The 27,379-nt window shown below is 38.6% G+C and overlaps 1 protein-coding gene across 1 annotated transcript in view; it reads left to right on the top strand.

The window, feature by feature from the left end:
* FNDC3B (fibronectin type III domain containing 3B) overlaps positions 1-27,379 on the top strand; it is a 339,753-nt gene that overhangs the window by 118,905 nt on the left and 193,469 nt on the right. Inside the window, exon 4 of the mRNA XM_006861842.1 lies at positions 27,055-27,131. Within this exon, the coding sequence (XP_006861904.1) occupies positions 27,055-27,131 (77 nt within the window). The remainder of the gene's footprint in view (positions 1-27,054; positions 27,132-27,379) is intronic.

A 27,379-nucleotide genomic window follows, 5' to 3' on the forward strand; every position in this document is an offset into this window, starting at 1 on the left:
CAACAACAAATGTATATTTTCTATTTTGTTGTTTGTTAGATGCTATTGTTGGTTTCCATTTACAGCGAAGCGACCCTGTGTACAACAGAATGAAATTTTGTTAAGTATTCAGGTTTTCCTAAGAGGTTGTTCTTAGAAATATTGCACATGGAGAGCTATCTGGGTTCAAAGACTCACCTATTTTTTTTGACTTGTGAAAGGGATATTGATTGGGTAGAAAAAAATAGGATTAATTAATAGAGGTAGTCCCTGACTTATGACAGTGTAAGTTTTAATTATTACTATCTTTTATTATCATGTAAACTTACAGGTTTATTACAGTATATGTTGTTGTTAAGTGACATGGAGTCAGACCTGGGAATCAGCTTGGCATTTCTATTCAGAAAATTTTGTATGAGTTTTCTGTCAGGTCTTTGTTTTGGGTCCTTCACATGCGACAGAGCTTCAAAAAGTCTGTGGAAAAGTGGAATGGAAATATAATGAAATTTTCCCACAAACTTTTTGCAACCCCCGTGTATTTCAGTGTTCTATCTTAATGCTTCTTAAGTCTGCCTGTCCGCTTTGTCAAATTGAGATCAGCATTTGGGCCCATGTTTTCAAGCAAACGAAACCCCTGATTTAATTTAGAAAATGGAATCTGTACAGCAGTGTCTGTAACAGTGAATCAGAAAAGTGAACATCCTGGAGTGAACCTCTAAGAAGGATAACATCAGCAAATTACACAATGCAACATTGTATGTAGTACATATATTACTAATTATAAATGTAAAACAAAAACAGATGATTGTTAGTAAGGTTCCTTACTACTCAAATACATTATAAATTGGGACTAAGTGTAAGAAAAATATGTTGGTATTGTGAGCTGTGGGCAGTTTAAATATCTTGTGGGACACCCCTCCCTAGCCTTCTCCTGTGACTGTTAACTTGTGTTTTTATAAAGGTAACCTAATTTCTTTTTTAAAAGTCTTGATTTTGTATTTAAACTAACTGATGTCCAGGTAGATTTCAGTAATCAGATATGTTGGAGCAAATGGCCACGTAACAAGTTCATGCCCAATGGGAGAAGAAAGCAAGGCAGGTTGTTGATTTGTCTTCTGAGTCTTTGTATTGACTTGTGATTCAGAGGATTTGGTGACAGATTGGGTAGGACGGGCCATCCCAACCAGTTTTGCTATCCTTCATTGCTGACAGTTCTTAAAAACTATGTACTTTATTTTGACAATTTACAGAAAGAGCCTCTCTGAAGCATCATACGCTTTCTACCCTTTCTGCTGTTCCTGTTACTGATTGTAGGTATAAAGATGTCCAGTCACCTCTTGTCTGTTATAAATGGAAACTGGGATATTTCCCATCACCTTTACAAATGATTTTGAGGCCTGAATGCATTCGAGAATAGACAGACATAGCTTATAGGAAAGCCATTGGACCCATAGAATTGTGACTGTTGAACAAAGGCATTTTGTTTAGAAGGCTTGTCCCAAAGTGTCGTTTGAGTCTGAAAGAAGGGTCGGCAGCGTCTTGTTCTTTCTGCTGTGAACTAATAGGAAAGCTGATGTTTGCTGAGTGGATGGCTGTACTCACTGTCCAAATAGATCTCTGTTTGCCAACTGTGAACATATTGCTGCCTCTGTGAGGCACTCCATCATGCTTTGAATGGATCCTCTTGTGTTCAGAATTTTCTGACTCAAAGAGAGGAAGAGAGAAATATTTCTTTCAGACTTCAGCATTCACTGTAGCATCCATAGTCTCATCAGACCTTTAGAAACCAAGCATGCACCAGAGTTGCTTCTTAAGAAGAATGAGAAAGGGCTAGAGAAAAAGGAATAAAGTAAAAGACAGCTCCATTGAAATGCTTTTATTCCGGCTACTTGTGGTCATGTTTTCATAAATAAACCAGGCCTTTTTGGTAAATAGAGAGACTTGTGAGAATATTCCTGATTTTTCTCCTGAGCGAGAACCCTTTCAAAAAGGCTTTCCAACTCATGGTTCATTTCTGTGCAAATGCACACATACCTCTGAATGCATAATGCATTCACAATATGTTACTAAATAGGTGATATAGTTTTGTTCCACCTAGATAGTTCTTTAAGAAAAAGTTAATTGATATGAGGGAATTTTGATTGTTTTATAGAATGTCTAAATTTCGAAAATTCTGATTTTAAAGTTCTTATTCTTTATTAAAGAGTGACTATAAAACATATTTTTGGTGTTATGTTTTTAGTCACTGATTTTGTATTGGCAAGTTTCAGTACCTGCTGTATGCATCAAGGGCCCAGCTCATAGAGAATTAGCCAGTCTTTGCAATCATGAAGAAACCCTGGTTGATATAAGAAATATCAACTGGCTTTGCCACTAGATGTGTTAGCATGGTATGGGCAGGACATTTATCCATTTGGGCTTTAGTTGTTTATCAAATGCCTGTTAAGGACTAGGCAAACTTTGCTGGGAACTGTGGGGAAATGAAGAGCATTTCTTGCAGTTGATGTAAAGGGTGAAATGCTTTTATGAGTAGATGAGTAGATTTCCTTGGGACACTATTGCCTAGCCTTAGGCAATAAGGAGTCAATATTGATTAGTCCACCTGGAGTTAATGAATTTTTTGACCTGTTGTGATAAGCACTTGACCACAAGACAGGTTTGAGCCGCAAAATCAGCTGTTCAAACTCACCAGCCTCTCCTTGGAGGGTGAGTATGGATTGGAACTGACTTGATGGCACTTAACAACAACAATATGATGATAAAGGCTTAAAATAGAATTACTCCCATCCTTACCCCACCCAACCCCAATCTATGACATATAACCATTTCTGTTATGTGGGTATTAACATTTTACATGGGAGTATTTGTGCTCATAGAAAAACTGGAATCTTCAACCTTCCTGATTGAATCTAAAATTCGAGGTATCATCAAAAAGTTTCATGAGAAAATGAAATTATAAGGCAATGCGATTTTTCTACAAACTTTTTGCAGCCACCTTTTATTAGAAATACAGGTATACATTTCTTAACGTCTGTTATACCCACTACGAAATAGGACATTATAGATTTGTATATTGTCCACATACATAATATAGTTATTGTCCACATAATATAGTATATTGTCCACATAATATAGTTAAATTCCCCTATGTTCTTGTTGTTAATTCCAACTCATTGTGACTCTGTATAGGGATTCCGAGGACCGATTGATGGGATTTGAACCACCAACCTTGTGGTTAGCAATCCAGTGCTACACCAGGACTTCATAATCCCCATAAAGCCTATTGTAGTAAAACCTTGTGGGAGCCTGCTGTTGAAAAACACCCAGGTGTCTTATCCATTGACTACAGGAGGTGGACCTTGTTGAATCTGTGGCTGGGTTGGGCAGGGACTGTGCCCATAGCTGGATCAGAACTTTATGCACCTACTGGCAGAGTGGTAGCTGTGGGGACTGGGCAGGGAGCAGGTTGTGGGTATCTGGAGTGTGGCTCATGATGGCTGTGGCAGCAGAAGGAGAGTCATGGAAGGCACTGCCTTATCCTGGGAGTAAATTACTACAGGGCTGCTGCAGGTGAGTGACACCGGAAGGAGGAGGATACTGGGATATGCCCTGGTGCCTCCTCACTGCTCATTCACTCTGGTCATCTGGGGTCTTTAAAACCAATTAAAAATAAAAGGAGAGATGCTTTCTCTCTCTCTCTTTTTTAAAAGAGAACCTCATGGGACCACAGATGTATATGCGGTTAAGCATTGCCCTAATCAGAAGAGCTGGCAGCACTATTGTAAACGGTACTGGTTTGGGCTAATCCATCTAGCATGCTAAACACATACCAAGCAATCTTCTAATCCCCTAACACTGGTTAATTTACACAGTCTTGTGAGATAGGTACTATCTTAATTTTATAGGTGAGGATATACTAAGGCCCAGTGCTCAGTAATGTGCCTTTTAATCACACAACTAGTAATTGGTGGATCTTGGGACTGAATGTAGCCCTCGAAACTGTGCCATAACTACTTCTGTTTGCTTGACAAATAAACCTACATTCTCTTTGTAGAGTTTTCTATTTACCTTTCCTTTGTTTCTTAGAGTGTATGTCTTGTATGTATGTATGTTTTGGAGAAGTGCTTTAAGTTACTGAAAATCAAAGTACTGGGAAGCTGAGGTTATGCGTGAAAAATGGCGCTGTGCGTAAAAGGCTGGACTGTGACATCGGTTCGAACCGCAAGGGCAGCAGGTCAAGCTTACGAGCTGCTCCTTCGAAACGTTATACAGGGTCGCTATGGGTCAGAACCAACTTGATGGCACTTAACATCAACAAATATATAACAGAATTTGCTCCTCTAATGAATCAGTTTTTATCACACAAAGGAGTTCCATATAAGCTTGCTATGAGTTAGGATTGACTTTATAGCAACAAAACCTGTTGTTGAGAGTTGTTGAGTTGGTTCTGACTCATAATGACCTTGTATAGGGTTTCTCAGGAGCAGCTGGTGGGTTTGAACTGCCAACTTTGTGGTTCATGGTCCAGTGCTGATCATACAGCGTCACACCAGGAGTCCTAACTGGTTTTTTTGTTGTTATTGTTATTGTTATGTGTCTTCAAGTAGGTTTTCACTCATAGGGACCTTGTATAAGGTTTCTGAGGAGTGGCTGGTATATTTGTTTGACCCTGTGGTTCAAACTGACTTTGCGGTCCAGTGCTTTATCCTGCAGCACCATACCAGGACTGATTTTTAGTGACTATTAAAAATTGCCTGAACCTGCAATGTGGTCTAGTAGGTAGAAATGCATTTTGCTCAGAGCTGTTGGTAACTTAATTTAAAATCAAAGACGATCACAATGGCATATGTTAGTACAAAATCAAGATTTTATAGTTATATACTGTATATGAAAAGGTGATATATAAATGATTCATCCTTATATTTCTCTGCAGTGATGGGTGGTGAGAAAGAGTGTGTGTGTATCTATATGTGCGTGTGTGTGTATATAAAATGCTTAGAAGCAATAATTTTAGATAGTTTTCATTCCTGTAAAGTAATCTATTGGCTTGCAGAATTACTTCTTTCCAAGGGCCTGTAGGGATGGTTGAGATTATTGTGTTTTCACTGAGATTTACATAGTAGCTTCAGGTCCTATTCAATTTCTACACAAATTGTTTAGTAACATTAATTACATTGTTCAGAATGCATGAACTGTCTCAATATCTTTGCTCTGATTATTCTGTTTCCATTAATCTAGTTTCCTCATCCTCTTACATAATCTTTTTAGTTTTAAAGTTAATTTTTGACTGCTTGGTCTCATATAGATGTTTTTTAAAAGGAGTACAGTACTCATAGTTGATGTGTGTGTGTGTGTGTGTGTGTGTGTATGAGCCAATGTATTATTATATTTAATTTCAATTCAAGCTTTAAAGAGTATCTCTAAGGACAGTAGTCTGAGAGTCCTTCAGTCTCAGCCAGTCTAGTAAATCTGAGTTTTGTTTGTTTGTTTTTAGAAATTTGAGGTTCTATTCCACATCCACCTCCCATTTTATCAGAGTCAAGTCCACCAATGTTATTGCTCTAACCAGAATGGTTATTAGTGTTAGCCCAGCACCATAGATCTCTTCTGGTCATAGCATAGATGAGAGAGTGGTTCATATAGACTTTTAGTCTCATAGACTTCTTTGAGAATTTTTTTGTTTTGTTTTGTTTTCTTCTTCTTTGTCATTTTCTCTGGATGAGTAGAGACCAATAGTTGTATATTAGTTTGTCACTTACACACTTTTTGCATACAGACACTACCTGCCAAACCAAGATGTAGAACATAAACTTTATGAATGATAGTGTGTCATAAAGTTTTATGTCCCATAAAACTATAGACCTGCAAACCCAGGGAAACAATCTTGTGAGGTGTTTGGTTAAGTCTGCCCTTTCTGCTTTTGAGAGAGAAATTGTGACAGGAAATAGCTCTTCTTTCTAACTCAAGTGATTATTTACAGGAATCATTGTTTTGGCCATTTTGGCCTTTGTTTTTTTATTTTATATGCCTTAGGTGTCTTTTTGTTTGTTTCAGACAAGTTTTTGGAGGGCTCCCAAGCTTTAACAGAGAGGCTAACTTGATACCAGAGAATAACCTCCTGAATGGCACCCCCACCCTCTTAATATTTTTCTAGTTCCCAATCTTTAGCTTGTGGTAATAGTTTCTGTTTAGCTTAGTATTAGTCCTTAAAAGGCAGCCAGGATATTCATTTATGTGAAATTCTGGAGAAACTTGACTACTTTTGTTTGGTGTTGCTTTTGTACAAATTGAAATAAATACCTTTAAATAGCAATATTAATACTTGTTCCCCAGTTATTAAGAATACATGGATATGAATGTCAACTAAATATATTTTTCAGGGGTTAAAAAAATGATGACCAGAGTACCCTATGGTATGATGTTGTTATTGTGAAGTGTCATTGAGTCGGTGCTGATTCATAGCATCCCCGTAAAGGGTTTCCAAGGAGCGACTGATGAGCTTAAACCACAGACCTTAATGGTTTAAAGCTACTTTGCAGTCCGATACGTTAATCCACAGTGCCATACCAGGACTCCACACTGTGGTATAGATCAGGTTTAATCACTTTTTGTCTTTGTATAGGTTTTTCTAGGTTAGAGTTCTCAAGATGTTTTGGGTCATTTTAAGAGTAGTGATCTTGGTAAAATTAGGACCTTAAAAGATAGCCTTTGCAAAATTTGAGCATTAGCAATACTTTCCCCCTAGAAACGAGTAAACTTACCTATAATTCCTGTAAAGCGCAGGTTATAGAACCACATTTGGTGATTAAAATCTGAACCTTTATTTCTTTTTTTCTTATGACCACTGTTAGTATGAGTAGGATTGTGATGTGAGTACCTGGGAACAAAAAACCAAAAATAACATCAACAAAAAAGCAGAGGTCGTGACAAATCCCAAGTATGAAAGAATCGAACATTTACCCCGTTGGAGAAATGATAGTAATAACTGAGTTTAATTCATTATGTGTTTGTATTAATCATATATTAGGTAGAAATACTACTGTTAGTTGTCAGAAAGGACTTTTCAAAGTCTTTGAATAATAATATAACTATTTAAGTTTCTCATCTATAGCATCCTCATAGGGAGGCATTGATTAGGAAATGTTAGGGAGGCAGGAGGAAAGTGAGCAAGGCAATGTGTATATACGTATGTGTGTATATTTTTATGTGCGTGTGTTTAGTTTTGTTTTGTCTAAAGTGGAAAGTTAGTATTCCAAGAATTAAGAAGACAAGAGGAGCATAGAAATCTTTAGAACAAATAATCAAGTGATTTGTTTTACTATATTGAGACTAAGCTTTAGAAAATACACATCTTTGTAAGACATATGTAACATTTTTGATGCAAATCGCGCATAGTTTGGACTTCTTGGGGATGAACTGTCCACTCTTTGCTAGCACTGTTTACACTTAGTGTGTTCAGAATCACCACCTTACTTTAAATTTAGTTTTTCCACTTTGTCTAACAGTTGTGTAGAGATTGGTACCAATGGCTGTATGCACTCAGGATATAAAGTAGGTGGAAATAGAGTTTAGTACTAATGGCTGCAAGGAGCTCTGGTAGTGTAGTGCTTACAAATTGGGCTGCGAACCACAAGGTCAGCAGTTCAAAACTACCAGCTGTTCTGTGGGAGAAAGATGAGGCGTTCTGCTCCCGTAAAGATTTACAGCCTCGGATACCCTGTACAGGGTCGCTATGAGTCGGAACCGACTCCATGGCATGCAACCACCATCACTGATGGCTGTGTGCACTCAAGGCGTGAAGTAGGTGGAAGTAGAGGGCTAGATTCAGGGCTTATCTCAGGAACTGTCTTCATTTTTACAGTTAGTGCACATTGAGATTTTTAGTTTCTTTATTTGGATGTTTGGCTTAGAATGGGTGGGTGGCAGATCCATATAGAGTTGTCAGTGGGAATTTGTGACTATGTTCAATCTGGCTCTTATACACCTACTGAGCTACATTGGGCCACTGGACATAGAGCTACAGGTTGAGATCCTATACTTCCCAGTTTCTTCTCAAGCCATATGCAGTATTTCATGAATTCCAAGAAGTGTATTTCCCCCCTATTTGAACAAATTTTAAATTGGCATGCATTTTACAATTAATCAAATGACAATTCAATCGAGTCCGTCTTTATTTTCTTTTTCATTAGCTTATCATATTATGTTGCCTCCTTTAGAATATATGTCAAATTTGATGAAACATAGTATTTGTAAAAATATGACCATGCAATACACATAAAAAGATGTCTTTATACTGCCCCCCCTTCCTTGTATTGGGCCACAGTAAGAATTCTAGACTGTGGACCTCTAATAAACAGATGGATTAGATTTTTCTAAATGGGTAATCTTTGTGGAAACCTCCCAAGCGTAGAAGCCGATAGCAATATGATTTTACAACAATGTTGGTATTGTTGTTAAGTGCTATCAAGTCGGTTCTGACCCATAATAACAACCCTGTATAGGGTTTCCGAGGAGAGGATGGTGGGTTTGAACTGCCGACCCTGTGGTTCAAACTGACCTTATGGTCCAGCAGATTATCCTGCATTGCCACACCACAATAACAGCCCTAAAATCTCACAAAAGGGAATTTTTGTGTCTTAAAATGACAAATCAAGTAAAATTTAACTAGAATATATTGGCACATTTAAAGATATTTCATGACATTTGCTTAACGTAGAGAGAGATGAGTTGTTAAGTTGTTAATGAGCTAGTCCCGACTTCTGAAATAAATGTCTTACAAACTTTCTTTCTAGGTTATATGCTATTTTGTTACATTATCTTTTTTTAAAAAAAAAAAGATAGACTATCCAAGTGTTGACATCTTTCGCTCGAACAAATCAGTGTTAGTGTCAGATATTTCTATAGGTTAGGGAGACCTACGCATTATTTTTTCATATAAGTCTGGCCATTTCTTGCGTGATTTTTTTAGTGAAACTTATTAGCCAAGCACAAGATTGAAAGATTTGCGTGTGATTACCAAACTGGGTGTGAATGTTTAGAAGAATACCCTAAGATTTTAGGAAAGTAAAACTGTTTTTCTTGGCTTAAGTGTGAGAAATGCCATCTGATGAGTTTATTTTCTTTTTGGATGTTTTACCGTATGTAGAAGTATTAAATCATTATTTTTATACACATTCTTAGAGAGTTGAGTTTTTATTGCTGGCACCATTTTTAAAAGTTGGGGTTGAAAACTAGAAAGTATCTTGGTTGTTTGTGTCTTGCCCGTTAATGCCTGCCTGTTCTGCTGTTGTAGAAATCCTTTAATTAGAGCTGCAACCATTTCATATGAATTGAACTTTGATTTCCTATGGCAGTATACACATACATGCCTGAAAACATAACTCTAATATCTTATTATTGTAGTACAACGAAAGTACTCATAATATATGCGAGGGTAAGTAAAAAAATATTGTAACTAGGTGTTCCAGTTCATACTGGAACCTGTGAATGGATTTGTTCCAAACATAATGAGTTTTAACATGTCTCTGTGATCTGTGGATGACTGCCTACAAGTTCTTTCAATGAAGCATTTGTCTGAGTCTCCTTTAGGATACTTTTAAAAGGGGGAAGAGAGAGGTGCACTTAAAACCGTAGCTTCTGAAGTGATCAGCTTGAGCCAGTTCAGTTCAAAGGAAAGAGGTCATTCCCGCAGGGGCAATCTTGATGAAGTTTCTCAAAAGACACAGGATGATCAGAATCTTATTAGGAAGAAATTTTAAGGAAGTTGAAAACTGCACTAGTGAGAAAGTGGCCGGGAAAGGTGCGCTGAAGAAAATGGTTTTTTTTAAATCCAAAATGTGTTTGTTGGGATGGTTTCCCACTCAGGTGCTTTTAGTCCTGCTTCTGTGTGAAGGAGCATCCTTCTGTAAGCCTTGGTTTTCCAAAAGCCTGTAGGCTGACAGAACAGTGCAGCAGCCAACAACACACAAAGCTGCTATTTGTGCCTGGCTAAATACCTGGTGATTTTATAGCATCCTGGGCATTTCATATCCATGAAATAAGAATTGGGACTCTGCACCAGGCACGTCTTGTGTTTCCTCTTCTCTTCTGGAGAGGATGGAGGATATCCTTTATGATCACATGGAGAGATCGTCACCACCTGGAAGCTGAGGAATTTTTTTCCCCCCCATCACTACAATACACCTGTTCATTCTTTGAAGGTATTAAGGGTTGTCCTACAAGAATTTCGTTGAGGAACAGTACCTCTCTATGCTACATCTCTGATCTTGCCCTTTCAGGCTTTGTTGTTGTTCTAACCTCAAATATAGAGTGGTTTAAAAATGTGAACTAAAACTAAAATTACTTTTAAAAGGCCAGGCCCACTGGTCTGATAGAGACTGGTAGAACCCCAGAGACTACAACTCTTAGTCACCCTTTAGGTCTGGAACTGAACTCCCACCTCCCCACCTAGATTTGTAGCCAAAGACTGGGTCAATAAAGGAAATCATAACAGTAGGGAGTCAAGCATGCTTCAGAATAATCAACCATTTGTGATCAAAAGGGCAGCATTTACTCAAGGATGAGGTTAAGAAGGGTTAGGAAAGATAGAGAAATGGAAACAGGAAACACAGATAAGTGATGTTGCATTGTGGGAACTGCAAAAAATGACATGAAACAAAATGTTGAATGGAAAATGATTTGCTCTGTAAACCTTCACCCAATTCACAATAAGTTAAAAAGACAAAACAAAAGCAACTTAAACCCTATAGGCAGTTCTACTTTGTCACATGGGTGACAAAAAGCAAAACTCAAAGATCACTGAAAGAGAACACAATATCAGTCCCTCAAGGATACCCAAACTGCCTTTTTAACGCTGTATAAATTGAAGAGTACAGAATGTATTGGAAAAGGGTTGTTGTTAAGTGTCCTAGAGTTGGTTCTGACTCTTAGCTACCCTGTACAGTGTTTCTTTTCTATGATTTAGTAGCAGTGTTTTTTGGTTTTTAACTTGTCCTTGCACATGTGGAATAAATATCTAGATCATTATCCTTATTAAGTTCTTCACCAATTAAGATTATAGAAAAAGAAAGGAATTTGCTGCATTTTGAGGAAATGAACTCCAAAATTTCTAAAATCTTGCTGCTTGCCTAGGGATTGTGTTAAGCCATTCAAGCCTTTGAGTCCCGGTGTGGCACTGTAGGATAAGCACTGGACTGTTAACCGTTGTTGGTAGGTGCCATCTAGTTGGTACCGACTCGTAGCAACCCTATCCACCGCAGAACGAAACACTGCTTGGTTTTGGGCCAACCTCACAATTTCACAATTAGGTCAGTTCAAACCCAACAGCTGTTCCTTGGAAACACTATACAGGGTTGCTATGAATTGGAACCAATTGGACAGCATTTAACAACAGCAATTCTCTAGCCTTAGAGAGTGAATGAGGCTGAAATGACCTTTAGAATTCTGCTGCCCCAAGACACACCTCTCTCCACTCAGGGTTACTGACTCTGTGATCTTGCCTGTCAACTAAAAACATGTATGACGATTTCAACAGCCACTCTACCTATTTCCCTATTCTTAGATGCATAGATTTTCATGATAAATCTCTTTGGTGGCTAGTAAATCATATAAATAAATGCTGTAATAACACAGATTACTTTTTCATAGAGTACTTATTATTTAATATTCTATAGAATCCTGTGATAATTTTGTTGTTGACATGGAAGTTAATAATAGGTGCTTTATTATGACTAAAACTGGAGGACTGACTGTTTTTACTCAATTATAATCATTTTTGTTAGATGAAACATAGTCACTAATAGGGCTAAGTATATAGAACTCTGCTATGGTTCATTGTAGCTTTTTTTTTCTTTTTACCCTCCTCTGTTTTTTATCTTCACTTTAAAACATTGCACTGAAATGAAGACTCAGTTAATTTGACCTTATACTGGCTATAAATGAGATGTGCTTCTCTTTTTCCCCTGTTATTTTATTAATGCTGTTCTTTCTAAGTCATATTTCCTCTGACTGGTTCATAGAACTGTTGCATCAAAATCAAAAGAAAGAGAAAATGTATAAGCGCAAGTGCACACACACATGTATGTGTAAAGGAATGTGGGAGGGGGGGGCAGCTTGTGAAATTGAAAACAAAACAGATATCCAAGAGACCTGGAAACCTGTGATTCAAAGACTTCGTGAACGCTAATGTAACTGAAAATTTGAAAATCATCACCAGAAAGACTAAAGATGGTCTGCTAACAGCTGTTTTCTAGAACCTACAAGCCTATTTCTAAATGACATCAATACCATGCAGCATCTCAGTCTAAAAGGGACATAGAAATCTTCAGGTTCCTTTGCTTTCCCATCATCTTTGATGCAGTTGACCTGGAATGTAAAGTGATATGCCCAAGGCCACATAAAGTAGATCCCATGTCCTCCCTCAGCTACTGACCGTTGGAGGGCTAAAGATGGGAGATGGTCAAAGAAAAGAAGAGTTTAAAAATATCATTGGAGAACTGAATTGTATCATTGACAAACCTCTAGATTCCTATCCTAGTTTTTCTGAGTTGCATCTTGAATATTATGCATGTGATGGGATTTTACAGCATTTCACTGTTATGTAGGGACAATTGGATGGAAAATAGTTCAGTAGAGAATAACTTGCTTTTCCAGGTAAGGTGTTCTGTCTTGTTTGTGGTCCCTGCTCTTCAAGTCTGCCAGATTATTTTCTCCTCGTGCTGTTTACTTATTTTGTTCCTTTTTGTTGTTGTTGTTGTTAACTGTGAGGTATGTTTGTCTAGTACTTTTCTCTTTTCAAAGAAAGGTCCACCTTTCTGTTCCAAACCATTCCTTCTCTGTATTCTTTCTCCATTTCTTTCTAGGAATAAATTTCTGTACAGACTGCCTATGGCGCTTTGGGTAAATGTGTCAGGCTGCAAAGTCATTTGAACTGCAAGATTGGTAGTTCAAGCTTACCAGATATTCCTTGGAAACCCTGCACAGAGTCTCTATGGGTCGGAAGTGGCTTGATGGCACTTAACAACAGCAACAACAGACTGCATAAGAGATCTGACCTCAAGTTTGTGGCCTGGAATTTTTGTTGTTGTTGTTGTTTTATCTAGTTCTATGATACCATTGTAATCACCTAGAAGTTAATGCCTTCCTTAGGTATGAGACTGAAAAGTCTATTTGCCCTCAGGATCTGGAACATCTTAACATGGTGATTTATAGGTGAAATCAAGGAGAGAACTCACAAAACAAAATAGTTTCTCAAAGGCAGTGATGGAGTTGAGGTGAAAAGACAAAAATTCCTATCTTCTTCCTGCCCACAGATTGATCTAGGGGGTGGAGGTGGGGAGGTGGTGGTTTGGAAACGGAGAAGTGTAATACAGAAACTTTGCCTTGAGGGAGTTTATAAGTTGCTCAATTTTGTATGTCATATGTATCTATTCATGGCTATACTACTGTTGTCAAGCCTTCTGTTGTACTATCTCTCTATATATATATGTTGTTATTGTTTGTGCTGTGGCGTTGGTTCCGACTCATAGCGACCCTATACAGAGTTTCCAAGGCTGTAAATCTGTATGGGAGCAGAAAGCCTCATCTTTCTCACACGGAATAGCTGGTAGTTTCGAACTGCTGACCTTGGTTCTCAGCCCGATTCGTAACCACTACGCTACCAGAGCTCGCTCGCTCGTGCTCTCTCTCTCTCTCTGTATGTATGTATGTATGTATGTATGTATGTATGTATGTGTATATATATATATATATATATATATATACTTTCTATTGTGAATTGAGTAGAGGTTTACAGACAACATTGTCAGTTATTACATTCAACAAATAATACACTTCATTTAGTGACTTCAGTTCCCTCCGTGTAACAACAGTGAATTCCACTTCTTCCCTGAGGTTTTTATTTCCATTCCATCCTCCTTCCCAACCCATTTGAACTTGGTCCTTAGTTAAATGTGGCCCTTTTGATCTTACCAGTCCATGGTAAGCATACCTTACTAGTGTTGCTGCCGCCTATATCTATCTACCACTTGGCTGAATGAAAATTGGGCCACAAGGGTGAGTTCCTTTCCAGATCTAAAGGGGGGTTGAGGTCCATAGTTGGGTTTCACTAGTCTCTTTCTGACCAGTAAGCCTGTTTTTTGGTTGTTTTTTAAAAATAATTTTGCAATACTGCACATATTGATTTTTTTTTTATTTGTTGTGAACAACATTGTTAATTTTTCCTCTGCCCCTTCTATTATAATAAGACCTACTGTTTTCTCCTTTTTATTGGTTGCCTTGAAGTCACTTCTAACTAACTCTTGTCCATTCCATGTGTGCAGAATAGATCTGCATACGTTTTCAAAGCTGTGACCTTTCTTCAGAAGTAGATCCTTTGAGATACCTCTGTGTGGTTTGAACCTCTAACCTTTCAGTTAGTTGTCGACTGTTTAACCATTTGTGTTAGCACAGCCACCAGACTTGGTTATTACTGATTAATATGCTGAAGGCTGGTAATTGTCTGGATATAGTAAGTTTAAAATGTGCCCCTATTCTGGTAAAGCTTTTGCTTTCTCAGTTTAAGAAAAATAGCAGGGAATCTGCTAGATCTTGGGTCATAGTTCTTCTGATAACCTGTTACCTCAAACGTAGACTCTCTGTTTTCAATTGTCCAGGAACCCTTCCTCAAAGGAAGGTTGATGTTTTTTGTTTTCTGAAAGTGATACAGTAGCCTGTTGAATAAAATAGTTTGTATTGAATCAATGTGCCAAGACTAGAAAATACAGTCATAAAGCAGTCTGCTATCCCCTCAACAATTCCTGATTCAGCTCATTTTTACAGCTGAAAAAATGGCAGTGCAGAGTTACCCAACCTCCCCCAGTAACTTTGGAGGTGTTTACTGACTGCCCTTGATCAGACTTCAAACAGAGAGTCTAACCCTATTTGTAGTTGTTTACTGCCAATACTCATCTGCCTTTTGTTTTTCATAGGCAGACAAAAAGAGCAAAGCAACAGGCTGTGTAAACATAGATGGTTTAAGCGAACTCTTATTTGCTTTCCTGTCCCTTCTCCATGTGGTTTAGTTAAGTCAGGGACTTAGAGCTATAAACTGAACTAGTCATTCCAAAGCCCATTATTAGGTCCTGGCCACCAGACAATTCAGAGGATTTTTATTAGCAGTCAAAACACCTTTGTAAAATTAAGTTAATTTCAAAAGATTGCTGGTCCTGGCTCAGAGAACAGCATTCAGTCTGAAACTGACATGATCTATGAAGGAGAAAAATGCCCATTGGATACAAAGTTTTATTTATTATCTTTCTAGTTGACTTTTCTATTTTGCCTTTGGATTCTTGATACCTGAATTAACAACTAGTAAACCATGTTGGGATGTTATCAATAAAAGGTCTTTCAGAATGTTGTTAAAGTTAAGGTCATTCTGAGTAGGAGCTAACTTAATGGTACCTAACAATAACAACAATACATTTCTGCTGACCTTCCTGGTTAAGTCCCTCTTGAATTCCTAATTAGCAAACATACCAGTAGTTAGGAGAAATGGATCCTATTTGCTCCTGATGATAAAGGTGTGAAGGGCCCTTTAATGTCCTTGATAAGTGTAAGAGCCAACAAACTGTGAAATGAGTCCCTTTTAAAGGTTTAAAGCAGGCCCCTTCTGATAACCTTTCTTTTAATTGTGTTGTCATCAATATCTGTGGGTACTTTTCTTCCTAAAATACCAGAACTCTTTTCTTAGCCTCACTGAGTTTTGTGGTCTCATTCCTCAGAGATTACAGGCTTCCAAGACCCTGGCTTAAGTATACTTAAGCATATCCATGCATTGGATTGTCTGCCATTTCAAAGCTATCATTACAAACGAAAACAGAGAGATTTGATCTTAACTATTGATTTAATAGTTGGTGCAAATGTTTCTCATTTATAGACTAGATATATAATGTTACTGCTTTGGATCGCATGGTAAAGTTGACCTTGAGAGTAGGCCCTTGAGGGGCTGAGAGATCCAGCTTCATCTGGAGGTCAGACTTAAGAAACCACTATTTTGTTTTGTTTCCCCCAAAGATGAGCTTCTTGAATCTTTCCTCTTAAGCCTTCATTTAATTCTATAGTTCCAGTGTAAGGTGTGATTGTTGTTGTTGTTGTTGTTGTTGTTAGGTGCCATCGAGTAGGTGCTGACTCATAGCAACCGTATGTACAACAAAACGAGACGTTGCCCAGTCCTGCACCAACTATACAATCATTGCTCTTTGACTCCACTGCTTGAGCCACAGTGCCTATTCATTTTGTTGGGGGGTCTTACTTTGAGTGCTTTTCCACCTGAGGGGCTGATCTTCTGGCACTATATCTGACAATATTCTGTTGTTCATAATATTTCGGTATTCAATATTTGGATGCTGACAGTGTTCTAGTGCTATTCATAAGGTTTTTAGTGACTAAATATTCAGAAGTAGTCTGTCTCTCCATCTTCCTAGTCTGTCTGTCTTTGGAAGCTCAGCTGAAACCTGTTTACTGTGGATGACCCTGCTGGTATAGCTTCCAGAATCACAGCAACACAAAAGCCACCACAGTATAACAAACTAACAAGACAAGTGGTGGTGAGGTATGAAGGATTCCCTTTATATGGCCTTTCTAGTCATGGTCATGTTGTTTTAGGTGCCATCTAGTTGGTACCAACTCATAGCGACCTTATGGACAGCAAAACGAAACACTGCCTGATCCTGGGCCAACCTCACTAAGGACCAACAAATGATTGGTTGCTGTTATGCAAATGAGGTACTTGTGGTGTACCCAGGAAATTGCAGTTTGCTAATAATGCAACACTGAAACCCTATGAGGTGAGACCATACAAATAAGCTATATGGATCCCTAACAGTGGTGTTGGTCAGTTTTGCCATACCTCTAGGCTTAAAATGAGCCATCCTAGAGGTGGAAAGCCTGACTACCACCAATAAGAAGAGACTAGAGTGTTCTAGTTCTCTGAACATGGATTCCCTGCACTGGGAATCTCCTAGACGCAGGAGGCAGAGAACTGTATCACCAGAGATAGCAAGAGAAGTAGAGGTATCAGAACCAGGAGGGAGTGCAGTGGATTTTTTGACCCATGAAGCTAGAGGTATGAGTGCCTCCAGGTAAAAGGCTTACTGCTTGAGTGGGGTGCCTTTGGGCACTTGTTGGTAGAGTTAAAGAGCTTTTCAGCATTTGCCCAAGTAGGTCAGAGGCTGAGCTGACTCAAGAAGGCCAAGGTGCAGAAAGAGGACTGCTTATGGGCATGGCTGAGAAGCTGTACTGTTTGAACAACTGTATTGTTGTTAAGTTCCGCCGAGTCGGTTCCGAACCATAGTGACCTTATATAGGGTTTCCAAGGAGTGGCTGACTGTTGAGCTTGGGCTGCCGACCTTGCGGATCAAACCGACTTCAGTACAGCGCACATAACCCACAGCACCACACCAAAACAGCAACTGTATCCTGAGCCATTTCTGCCCCTGAGTTGTAACCTCTACTACTTAACTAATAAATTCCATAGTTGTATTGTCTGAGTGTTATGTGGCCATTGTACCAAAGTATTGAACCCAGCAGAGAGCCTCTGTGGGGATTGTTGGTGTCAGAATTGGTAAAAAGTTTGCAGAGAGAAGGTAAGTCTGACTTCCACCTCATAGTAATTCGCCTTGGGCTGATGGTGATTTTTTCCCCTCCACCCCCATGATGTTAGAAGAGGCCATACACCCTTGCCGTGATATTTTTGCACATTTCTATTCTAGACACTCTCCAAATGCTCACGCTGCTTGATATGTTTGGGTTATATATCTGCTGTCACAGAAACCTCAGGCCAAAAGCGGAGCCCAGAACTTATCCGTCCCCTACACCCTCCCCCTTGGGGCAGGGATAGTCAGCGCACCTGTGCATTACTCATTCTGCATGCCATTCTCCCCATAATTAAGAACAGAAATTCTGCTTCTCTTCAATATCATTGTGCCCTTGGCATCCTGCACAGGTCTGGCAACCAGAACGGGTTCAACAAAGGTTTACTGAACTGAGCAAAGCAACAACTCAAAGCATTTACAGATTGTGTCCCAGCACCTCTCTTTATAGCTAAAGTCTTTGATAATTTTAGGGCTTGCTTTTTTGTAGCCCTGGATTTAACATTCATTTCTGTCACTGAGGTTTTTTCACTGTGCTCTCTCCCATCCCACTATTGGATAATTGTCACTGTCCAGCTCTTAAGCTCTTGGCCTCTAATAAAACAAATGCTATTCCTTATGTGGAGTCCTGGTGTGGCACCGCAGGATAATCACTCGACCTCAAGGTCAGTTTGAACTGCAAGGTCAGTGGTTTGTTGTTCATATAGCTGTTATTTCTAATTGATAGTAAAGTTCTTCTTGTGACTTTTAATTGCTGAAAACATTAGACTCAATAAGTGTTTTCTTTAATTGAATTTAGTGAAATATTAACTAGTATAACATTATCTACACAGCATGTTTACAGATGATATTAACATGTAAGCTTTCAAGCAACTTTATAAAGTAGATTAGGTAGATCGCACTCTCTCTTTTTTTTTTTAAATTGGAGAAAATTGTAATACACTAATTTAAATCTTAGGTGAGAATTAACGTGAGTCTCCCTACTCCAGATATGCTTTTGACAGCTAAATAGCAAAACAAGTAGGATGTGTGGAAAGACTTGCATTTTAAGTTGGCAGCACAGATTTGTCATTCAATGAAATCATTCTCAAAAGGAGCCTTGGTGACATGTAGTGGGTTACAGTTGGGTTGCTAACCTGAAGGTCATAAGTATATGACCTTGAATCGACCAGTGGCTCCGTGCAAGAAAGATAAGGTTGTCTTTTCCTATAAAGATTTACAATCTCAGAAACCCAAAGGTACAATTCTACTCTCTCCTATAGGGTCACTGTCAGATCGACTCAGTGGGTTTGATTTCTGGTTTGCAGTGTTCTCATTGTGTTTTCAAATGGCTGAAAGATTTGCAGTGGCCTGGTATGGTGCTGCGGGTTAATGTGCTGAACTACAAAGCCATTTGAACTGCAAGGTCGGTAGTTCAAGCTCATCATCTGATCCTTAGAAACTCTATACAGGGTCGCTATGATTCGGAACCGACTCAATGGCACTTAACAACAACATTATATATGAGGTGTAACAGCAACTCATTCTGGGCTCTTGGAAGTGTTTTGCTTCAGGAAGATTTCATCAGGAAACTTTAGTTGTAGGGCAAGTATGCTGTTACATCATTTGCTACCTTAAGAACAGTGACTGGACCAGACTATAAAGTCTTGTAATGAAGCCAGTGTCAGAGAGATGGATATAGAGTATCCACTTTCATCAAGACCTGGTCCTTTCATTTAGAGCTGCCTGGTGTGGCATTGTGGGTTAATGCGCTGGACTGCAAAGTCAGTTTGAACCACAAGGTCGGCGCTATGAGATGAAGTTGTGTGCTGTAGGAGATTTATACTCAGTTGCTGCTTTATGGTACTTTATTAGTAACTGCAATTTTACTATCTTACTGTCCTTGGTTAGGTGAGCATACTCATGTAATGAAGTAAGTAAGTAAGGTTCTCAAAGTGTGGCAGCATTGAGTTCACCTCAGCATTGGTGGGTGATGGTAATGTGCCGTGGAGTTGGTTCCAACTCATAGCGAGCCTGTACAGGGTTTCCAAGGCTGTAAATCTTTATGGGAGCAGAAAGTCTCATCTTTCTCCTGCGGAGTAGCAGGTAGTTTCAAACTGCTGACCTCTTGGTTTGCAGCCCAATTCGTAACCACTATGCTACCAGAGATCCTTAGAAATTAGCATTGGTAGAAATGCTAATTACTGGAACCCACCCAGACTACCTGATACTGAAACTCTAGGGAGTAGGGTTCAGTAGTTTAACAAGCCCTCCAAGTGATTCTGATGAACACTCAAGTTTAAGAATCATTGCTATAACTGGCAAAACCTCTGCTTTATTATCTTACTGTATTTCTTTTAGTTCCCTAGAGGAATTAATTGGTGTAGAATTGAGTTAAATATCAAAGGCTCTCAAGACTTTCCAAAGTCCCTACTAAACAAGTTACCATAAATAATAGGAGATTCATTTGTAGACCTTCACCAGTCACATCAGATGACCTTGCCAGGCTTTGCTAGTCCACAGTGAACAGTAGAAATTTGCTTCTATTTTGACTACTGTTCAGATAAAAATTTTGCCGTATTATCTGCTTACCTGTCATTGTTGTTAAGTGCTGGCAAGTTGGTTCTGACTCATAGCGACTCTGTATAGGGTTTCCAAGGAGCAGCTGGTAAGTTTGTCCTGCCATACTTGTAATTCAAATGAGCTTGCAGTCCAGTGCTTATCCTACAGCACCACACCAGCTCTGCCTTTATCTATATGTCTACTTCTGCCAACATAATTTCTCTTCTTTGGCTACTTTGCAAGACTTGAGGTTCGCTTTTATAGGTTGTATGGTTTTTTTGTTTTTTTAATCACATTACAGTTCACCTTTTCTTCATTTTTCTCATTAGTCTTATTTTGCCTTGCTATGTTATGATGTCCTTGGAAACCCTATACAGGGTCACTGTGGGTCAGAACCCACTTGACAACACTTAACAACAATGTTACGATGTAAGTCCCATTACATCCTTTTTGAACAAGATGAAACATAAAGTTAATTGATCTGTTGTCTGTTGAAAAACTGCTCTTTGGACACACAAAGACCAGTTTATAGATCAGCTCAGTGATTCTGTATATTTGTTGTTCCAGCTGTTGTTGTTGTTAAATGCCATCTGGTCAGTTCAGACTCATCATGACCCTTTATAGGGTTTCTGAGGAGCAGCTGGTAGATTTGAACTGCCAACCTTAGGATTCACAGTCCAGTGCTGATCCTACAGTGCCATACCAGGAACCCTCTATTTATGTTTATTGTTGTTGTTAAAGTGCTGCTTAGGTGGTCCTGACTCATAGCAATCCTGTATAGGGTTTCTGAGGAGCAGCTGGTGGGTTTGAACCTCTGACCTTGAGATTCAAAGTGACCTTGTGGTTCAGTGCTTGTGCTACAGCGCCACCCCTGTTTGTGGCCTATTAGTGAACACTCAACTTTTACAAATGACAGTTAAACATGTTTGAAATTAGGCTGGTTTCTACCAGTTTCCCCCACTTTTGAATTTGTAAGCCTCATTTGTATATTTGCTTTCAATTAGTCTAGTTGGCTCTGCACCCACAATGGGTGAATGATGTGAATGATAGCATTACTTCCCATCACAGCAAGAGTTGTCTAACTGTGTGGACATTGGATGTCTGGTAGCAGGAAGAAGGAGCACAGGCCTGGGATCTCAGCAGGAGGTTAGGAGCTCTCCCTGAGCCTCTGAGCTGATGGGCTTTCCTTCAGTGCCTTTGATGTGGGAATGCAGTTCATAGATCATTGCATGAGTTATAGTTGACTTACTGCAATGTCGGTTTGAACTGCAAAGTCAGCCGTTCAGGCTCACCAGCTGCTCCTCGGAAACTATGAGTCAGATCCAACTTGATGGAACTTAACAACAACAACAACATTTCTGGTTCAATGCTGGCTATAAGTAAATGACTAATCATTCTGTAGCAAATGCAAGACCATGTGCTTGCATCTGCAATGAAAAGCTTTTAATGACTAAAGACCAACCACAGTTCTTAGTTGTGTTTGACCTCTTGCTTGGTGGAAATAAGATTTCGTGGATATACAGTTTACAGCTTAAAACCTGAAATTGAACAGATTTCCCAAGCTATTTTTTCCCTCATGGGATTCTTGGTTCTTAGGAAACATTCTATTTCCAGTTCTTGAAATTGTGGATGTGACATTTGTCATCTATCGTTAAAGTGTTCATGTGGTCTCTAGCTGACTTTCTTAATAATTTTCCTCAAAATAATATTCTACTTATGGACAGTATTTTGAAAGGGTATGTTTGTATGCTTTTATTTTCAAATGATCTAAATCTATGTAAGCTTTTATCTCCATTGTTATTGTTAGGTGCCTTCGAGTCAGTTTTGACCCATAGCAACCCTATGTATGGTTTCTGAGGAACAATTGGTGAATTTGAACCACCACTTTTGAGATTGATACCAACCTTGTGGTCCAGTGCATTAGTCTGCAGTGCCACGCCAGGATTCCTTATATCTGCATGCAACTCTGTGCAACTCCTGAAGGTTATGTCTCATAGAGTCGGTTCCAACTCAGAGAGATCTTGCATAGGGTTTCTGAGGCTATTAATTTTTACGGGAGCAGAAAGCCTCATCTGGAGCAGCTGGCAGATTCAAACTGCTGACCTTGCAGTTAGCAGTACAACTTGTGTGACCCTCTACACTACCAGAATTTTGTTGTAGTAGTTACTGCTAAATACCATTAAAATGGACTTCTGACTCATAGCAACTCTGTATAATGTTTCCAAGGAGCAGCTGGGAGGTTAGAACTACCAACCTTTTGGTTAACAGTCCAATGCTTATTATACAATGTCACACCAGGATTCCAATATGTTTCATTAAAGAAACACTTTAAGAGATTAATTTTCCCCCAAAATATAATTGTCTAATGATTTGAGGATGTTGGTTTTTAGAGAAGATCATGTGGGTTTTTATTTTTTAGTTTTTGCAGAGGCAAGAGACTGTTGTAAATCCTGTGTTGGTGGTTTGAATAATAAGGGAGCAATTTTTCACCATATTCTAGCAGCTATGGCCTTTGTCTGTATGTCTTATGTGTCTGAATTAATTAAAACAAAAGGAAACTGCTCCTAGAAGCATAGAGAGGGGAAGTTTGGGTTTTAGATAGGAGAGGGTTACAGTCATATCAGAGCTTCCTCAAATACACAACTGATCAAAGGCAGTAAACTCACTGACAGGGTGATGCATTTTTAAGGAGTCACAGTGCTTTGCCTCATACTTCAGACATGTTATCAGGAGGGATGAGTCCCTAGAGAAGGATATATCATGCCTAGTAATGTGGTGGTGGTGGCTATGTGCCATGGAGTCGGTTCCGACTCATAGCAACCCTGTACAGGGTTTCTGAGGCTATAAATCTTTACGGGAGCAGAACGCCTCATCTTGCTCCAGTGGAACAGCTGGTAGTTTCGAACTACTGACCCTGCAGTTCGCAGCCCGATTCATAACCACTACACTATCAGAGCTCCTTCTAGTAACGTGGAGAGTCTATGAAATAAGAACACTCCCAATGAGATGGATTAACACAGTGGCAGTAGCAACGGACTCAAAGAAACAGTTTGAGCACTAAGTCCTGTTGTGCATAGGTTTGCTGTGAACCTGAACTGACTCAATGATACCTAACAACAACAATGCCTTTCTCAGAGATTTGTCTTTCCTGAGAGCTTTAGGAAGCAATAGATTATTTCAGAAAGGAGAGGAATTTTAGAGCACCAAGTTGGGCAGTTAAGTTTTTCAAAGCCATTATTGTGTATTTTGTACTGTCCTTTAAAAATATTTTGACGACAGTGATAAGAGGTAGGGGGAACAAGCATGTTAAAGCTATTTGGCTACTCTTGAAAATTTCTAGCTATAAATCACTTACTTGTGTTACATTCTTTAAAGCATTTTACACAAATGAGTATAGCAGTTTTAGGGATCATGTCTGGGGTTAAGAGCCTGTTTGTGTGGTATACATTCTGGTGATTAAAAATAATGCTTTATTGAGGTGGTAACATTTCTTTCCTCACTTTGTACTCTGAAGTACCTGGAAAGGTGTGTTGCTACTCAAGTCAATATTTCACTAAGTATATTGTTTTTCATTTTACAGAGATACACACTTCTTATAAAATCATGCTCACAAAAACCAAAACAACAACAACAAAAATCCCTAACAAAAAACAGTTGTTAAAATGTATTTGTAACAAATCAGTGAAAAACTGTAAGTAAGATAAAAATCAAATGTATAGAAAATATTGATGTTTATTAGCATTTTAATGAGTGGTTATTGTGTCAGGCATGACTTGTATTACCAAATTTAATGCTAACACCCCCCCATACACACACACACCATGAAGTAGGAATTATTATTTATAACTGGTGACAAAAACGAGTGTCAGAGAGGCTAAGTGAATTGCCTAAGGTCACACAGCAAGTGTGAGTCCTGAGCAGAGCACATCCTTTTGATGCTTGCTCCCCATAGAGCCTGATGGGTTGACCCTTGGATTTCATATGAAGTGTTCAAGTTTGAGACTGAAAGGATGATCTGTGTTTTTGTTTTACAGTAGTATGTTCTATAAATTTCTCACAAAAACTGAGTTAATGGATCCTGGGCAATTGCTTATAGGGTGAACACAGAATTAGGTTCCTGCGGGCCTGGTCAGATAATTTTCATCAGTTGATCAATGTGTGACCTTGTTTTATGTGTGTTTTTGCTTAAATACATCTTATCTAATAGATATTGTTGATTCATTAACATTGACTTCACACCCAACAGCACTATAAGCCTGAGGGGAAGCTTATCTAACACACATATTTTTTCCAGAAGGCACATCACAGCGTTCTTGCAATTAGTAACATTTCAGCGCTCCTCTTGGGGACCATGTTAAATGGCGAGATCACCAATTAAAAGCACAAAGCGCAAAAAGCCTGACAATAAATAGACCATGAAAAGGATACTTGTTTAGAGTATGGGAGTTTAAACAGGAAGGCAGAGTGCATGGCCTTGTTTGACCTCAGCTGGGAATGTGTAGGTCGTTAATTTTTGTGTGTCTGTCCATGTGTCTACAGATGGCTCTGATGGTGCTGTTAGTTAATGATTTTGGGGTATAAATAAAGTTTAACAAATAGATGAATTCGCAAGTATGATGTTGAGTATGGTGAGAGTTGACTGTGTTAAGTAACTACCTAAACTATTTGTTGACTCTGGAAAATACGGAAGCTCACAAGAAGGATGGGGGTTACAAACCAGTATCGTCAGTAACTGGTGAATGCATATGAATCATATTGTATGCTATTATCCATTTTTATATAAAGCTCTTTTATTTCTAATATCACAATATGTTAGTATGTGAGAGACCACTCTGATTTTGTATGTACATAGAGAGTATCAGATAGTTTTGTGCTTTGGTAACCAGTTATTTGGTATATTACATGAATCTTAACTTTTCTATCTTGTTCCTATGTTTTTTCCCATATCTGTTGTGTCTCTGCACCCAACCCATTTCTGTAAGTTTATCGAAGCACAGAGCTGTACTTTAGGGGAGAAAGGTGCATTATGCTTACGTGATAATGTGGTACTGGGTAACAGAACCTGCCCTCTGTTGCCAAGAAAAGTGTTGTATTTTTCTTGGTTTCTGTTACAGCTGTGCAGTTTTCATTGCTGGCAGTGGAGTGCACATTAGGAGAAAGCAAATAAACACTACAGGGGACTTGGTGCCAGGAAGTCGCATCTCAAAAGTAGAAACCCATAGCCTTGGCTTCACATTTGTAAGGTGGGTTGCTAGCTACCAAATGCAGAGCTAGTGACCACGAGGTTCTTGACACTTCTAGCCGTGGTAATTGTTTAGTCATAGGATCTTTGGAAGGGTATCATAAGTTGATATTGATGTAGCAAACAGTTTCTTTGCAATTAATTTTTATCAACTCAGATTATGTCTTACGTAACTGCTATGACTTGTTTGCTGTAGGTATGTGATTTAACATTCATTGAATTTAATAAAGATTACCCCTGCTATCTTGAAAGTAAAGCATTCCTATGAAACCCTTGAAAGCTGTAATGACGTAAAGTGAAGAAGCAAATTCTATTAATTTATATGAGAAAAAAATTTTTGAGTGTTCCCAGGTCCAAAAAATAACTTACTAAATCATACCAAATCACAGAGACCCTAAAATTGCAGTAACATGCACTCCACAGACACAGCTTAGAGCAGTGGCCGGCTTGATGCTGAGATGCCCAGTGTACCTCCAGGGGATGGAGCATGGCATCACTGTCACTTAAGGGTGTGTGCCTCTTCTATTAACACTGAACTCTGATTTTGTTTTTCACTTTATATTTTTGTCAAAGCAAAAGTCCTCTTTGGATTGTTTTTGGTTAGTGGAAACAGGCACTAACATAGATCTTTTGTAAAAGATTAGTGACATAATTCAGAGGATGCCTGGATTCTTAAGGGAACTTTTTTGTTTAGAAACAATGCAATTATTGTTGACATGAGATTCCCAAATAGTACCTAAGAGTGCTTGTCTTTAAATCTTGATCTCTTTTTCTCCCTGCAATATAAGACCCATGCAAAATTCAATTGATTTGTAGTACTTTTTGTTGTTTGTTTCACAGTAATGGCGTATTACAGAAACTTATTGATAATCATAATCTAAATTTAAATGATAGGATCCAAGTCTGTAGGATTTTTTTTTTTTTTTTTTTATCAGCTCTTAACCAAGACTTTGAACTGGTATATTCTATTTAGGCCCCTGGCTGATAATTTGCATTTATCCCCCAGATACACTAAGTCAGAATCAACATTTTAATAAGATTTTGTGGGTTTCTAGCATCACTTTGAGATATAACTGGAGTGGAAATGCAAATTCTCTGGGGGAGGTCATAAAGTGCTCATTCAAAGCCCTGTTCAGAATTGGCTTAAGCATTTATTAATACTACATTTCACTTATATGTTAGACTATCCTTTTTTCATAAATTCGCTATTTTTTTGTTTTTACTTTGCTGTATTCACCAATACAACACTTTCTACTTGTACAGTTGAGTGACATTGATTACGTTCTGTGACTTGTGTCACCATTTTCTACCTCTTTTCTCATTTGCGCCTCCCTCCTTAACATAAACTCTCTGTCCATTAGGTTCCTAGATTATCTTTCCAGTCGCTGCATTGTCTTCCTCTCTGGAACTTGAGGCAGTGGGGGAACTGAATATTTATGAGGGTGCTCACAACTCTTTTAAAAAATATTTTCTTTAGTTACAAACCTGGAGAATTCATTTTCATTAAAGATTTTAGGTTTGGTTTTAAGCGAGGGCATACATACTGAAGTAAAAGTAATCAAAGTGATTAAGTGTCTTTAGTTTTGAGGATATATTGCAAATAGCAATAATTATTTGATACTGTATGGTTCTTCAATTATTAATAGCTTACTTTACCTCATTTAGGTCCTGCTGAAGTTCCCATGATGTCACCAAATGGATCTATTCCTCCCATCCATGTACCTCCAGGCTATATTTCCCAGGTAAATTATTTGATGGACTTCTCTGATCACTGTGGATGGGATCATTGTTCCAAAATAATATATGCTGAGGCTTAAAAAAATCACCTTTTCTCCAACAACTAATCTAGCTAGGATAATGGTAGGGTTGCTGTCATTTCTGTGGTGAGAGGTAATAAACACTCAGAGTTTCACCTGTCTGCAAGCAACAAAGGTCTCCACAGGACACTTCCTGTTTCTTCTCACTTGATATGCCCCTAGAGATAGTGGGA

Source organism: Chrysochloris asiatica, unplaced genomic scaffold, assembly GCF_000296735.1.
Source record: "Chrysochloris asiatica unplaced genomic scaffold, ChrAsi1.0 scaffold00043, whole genome shotgun sequence".
NCBI lineage: Eukaryota > Metazoa > Chordata > Mammalia > Afrosoricida > Chrysochloridae > Chrysochloris > Chrysochloris asiatica.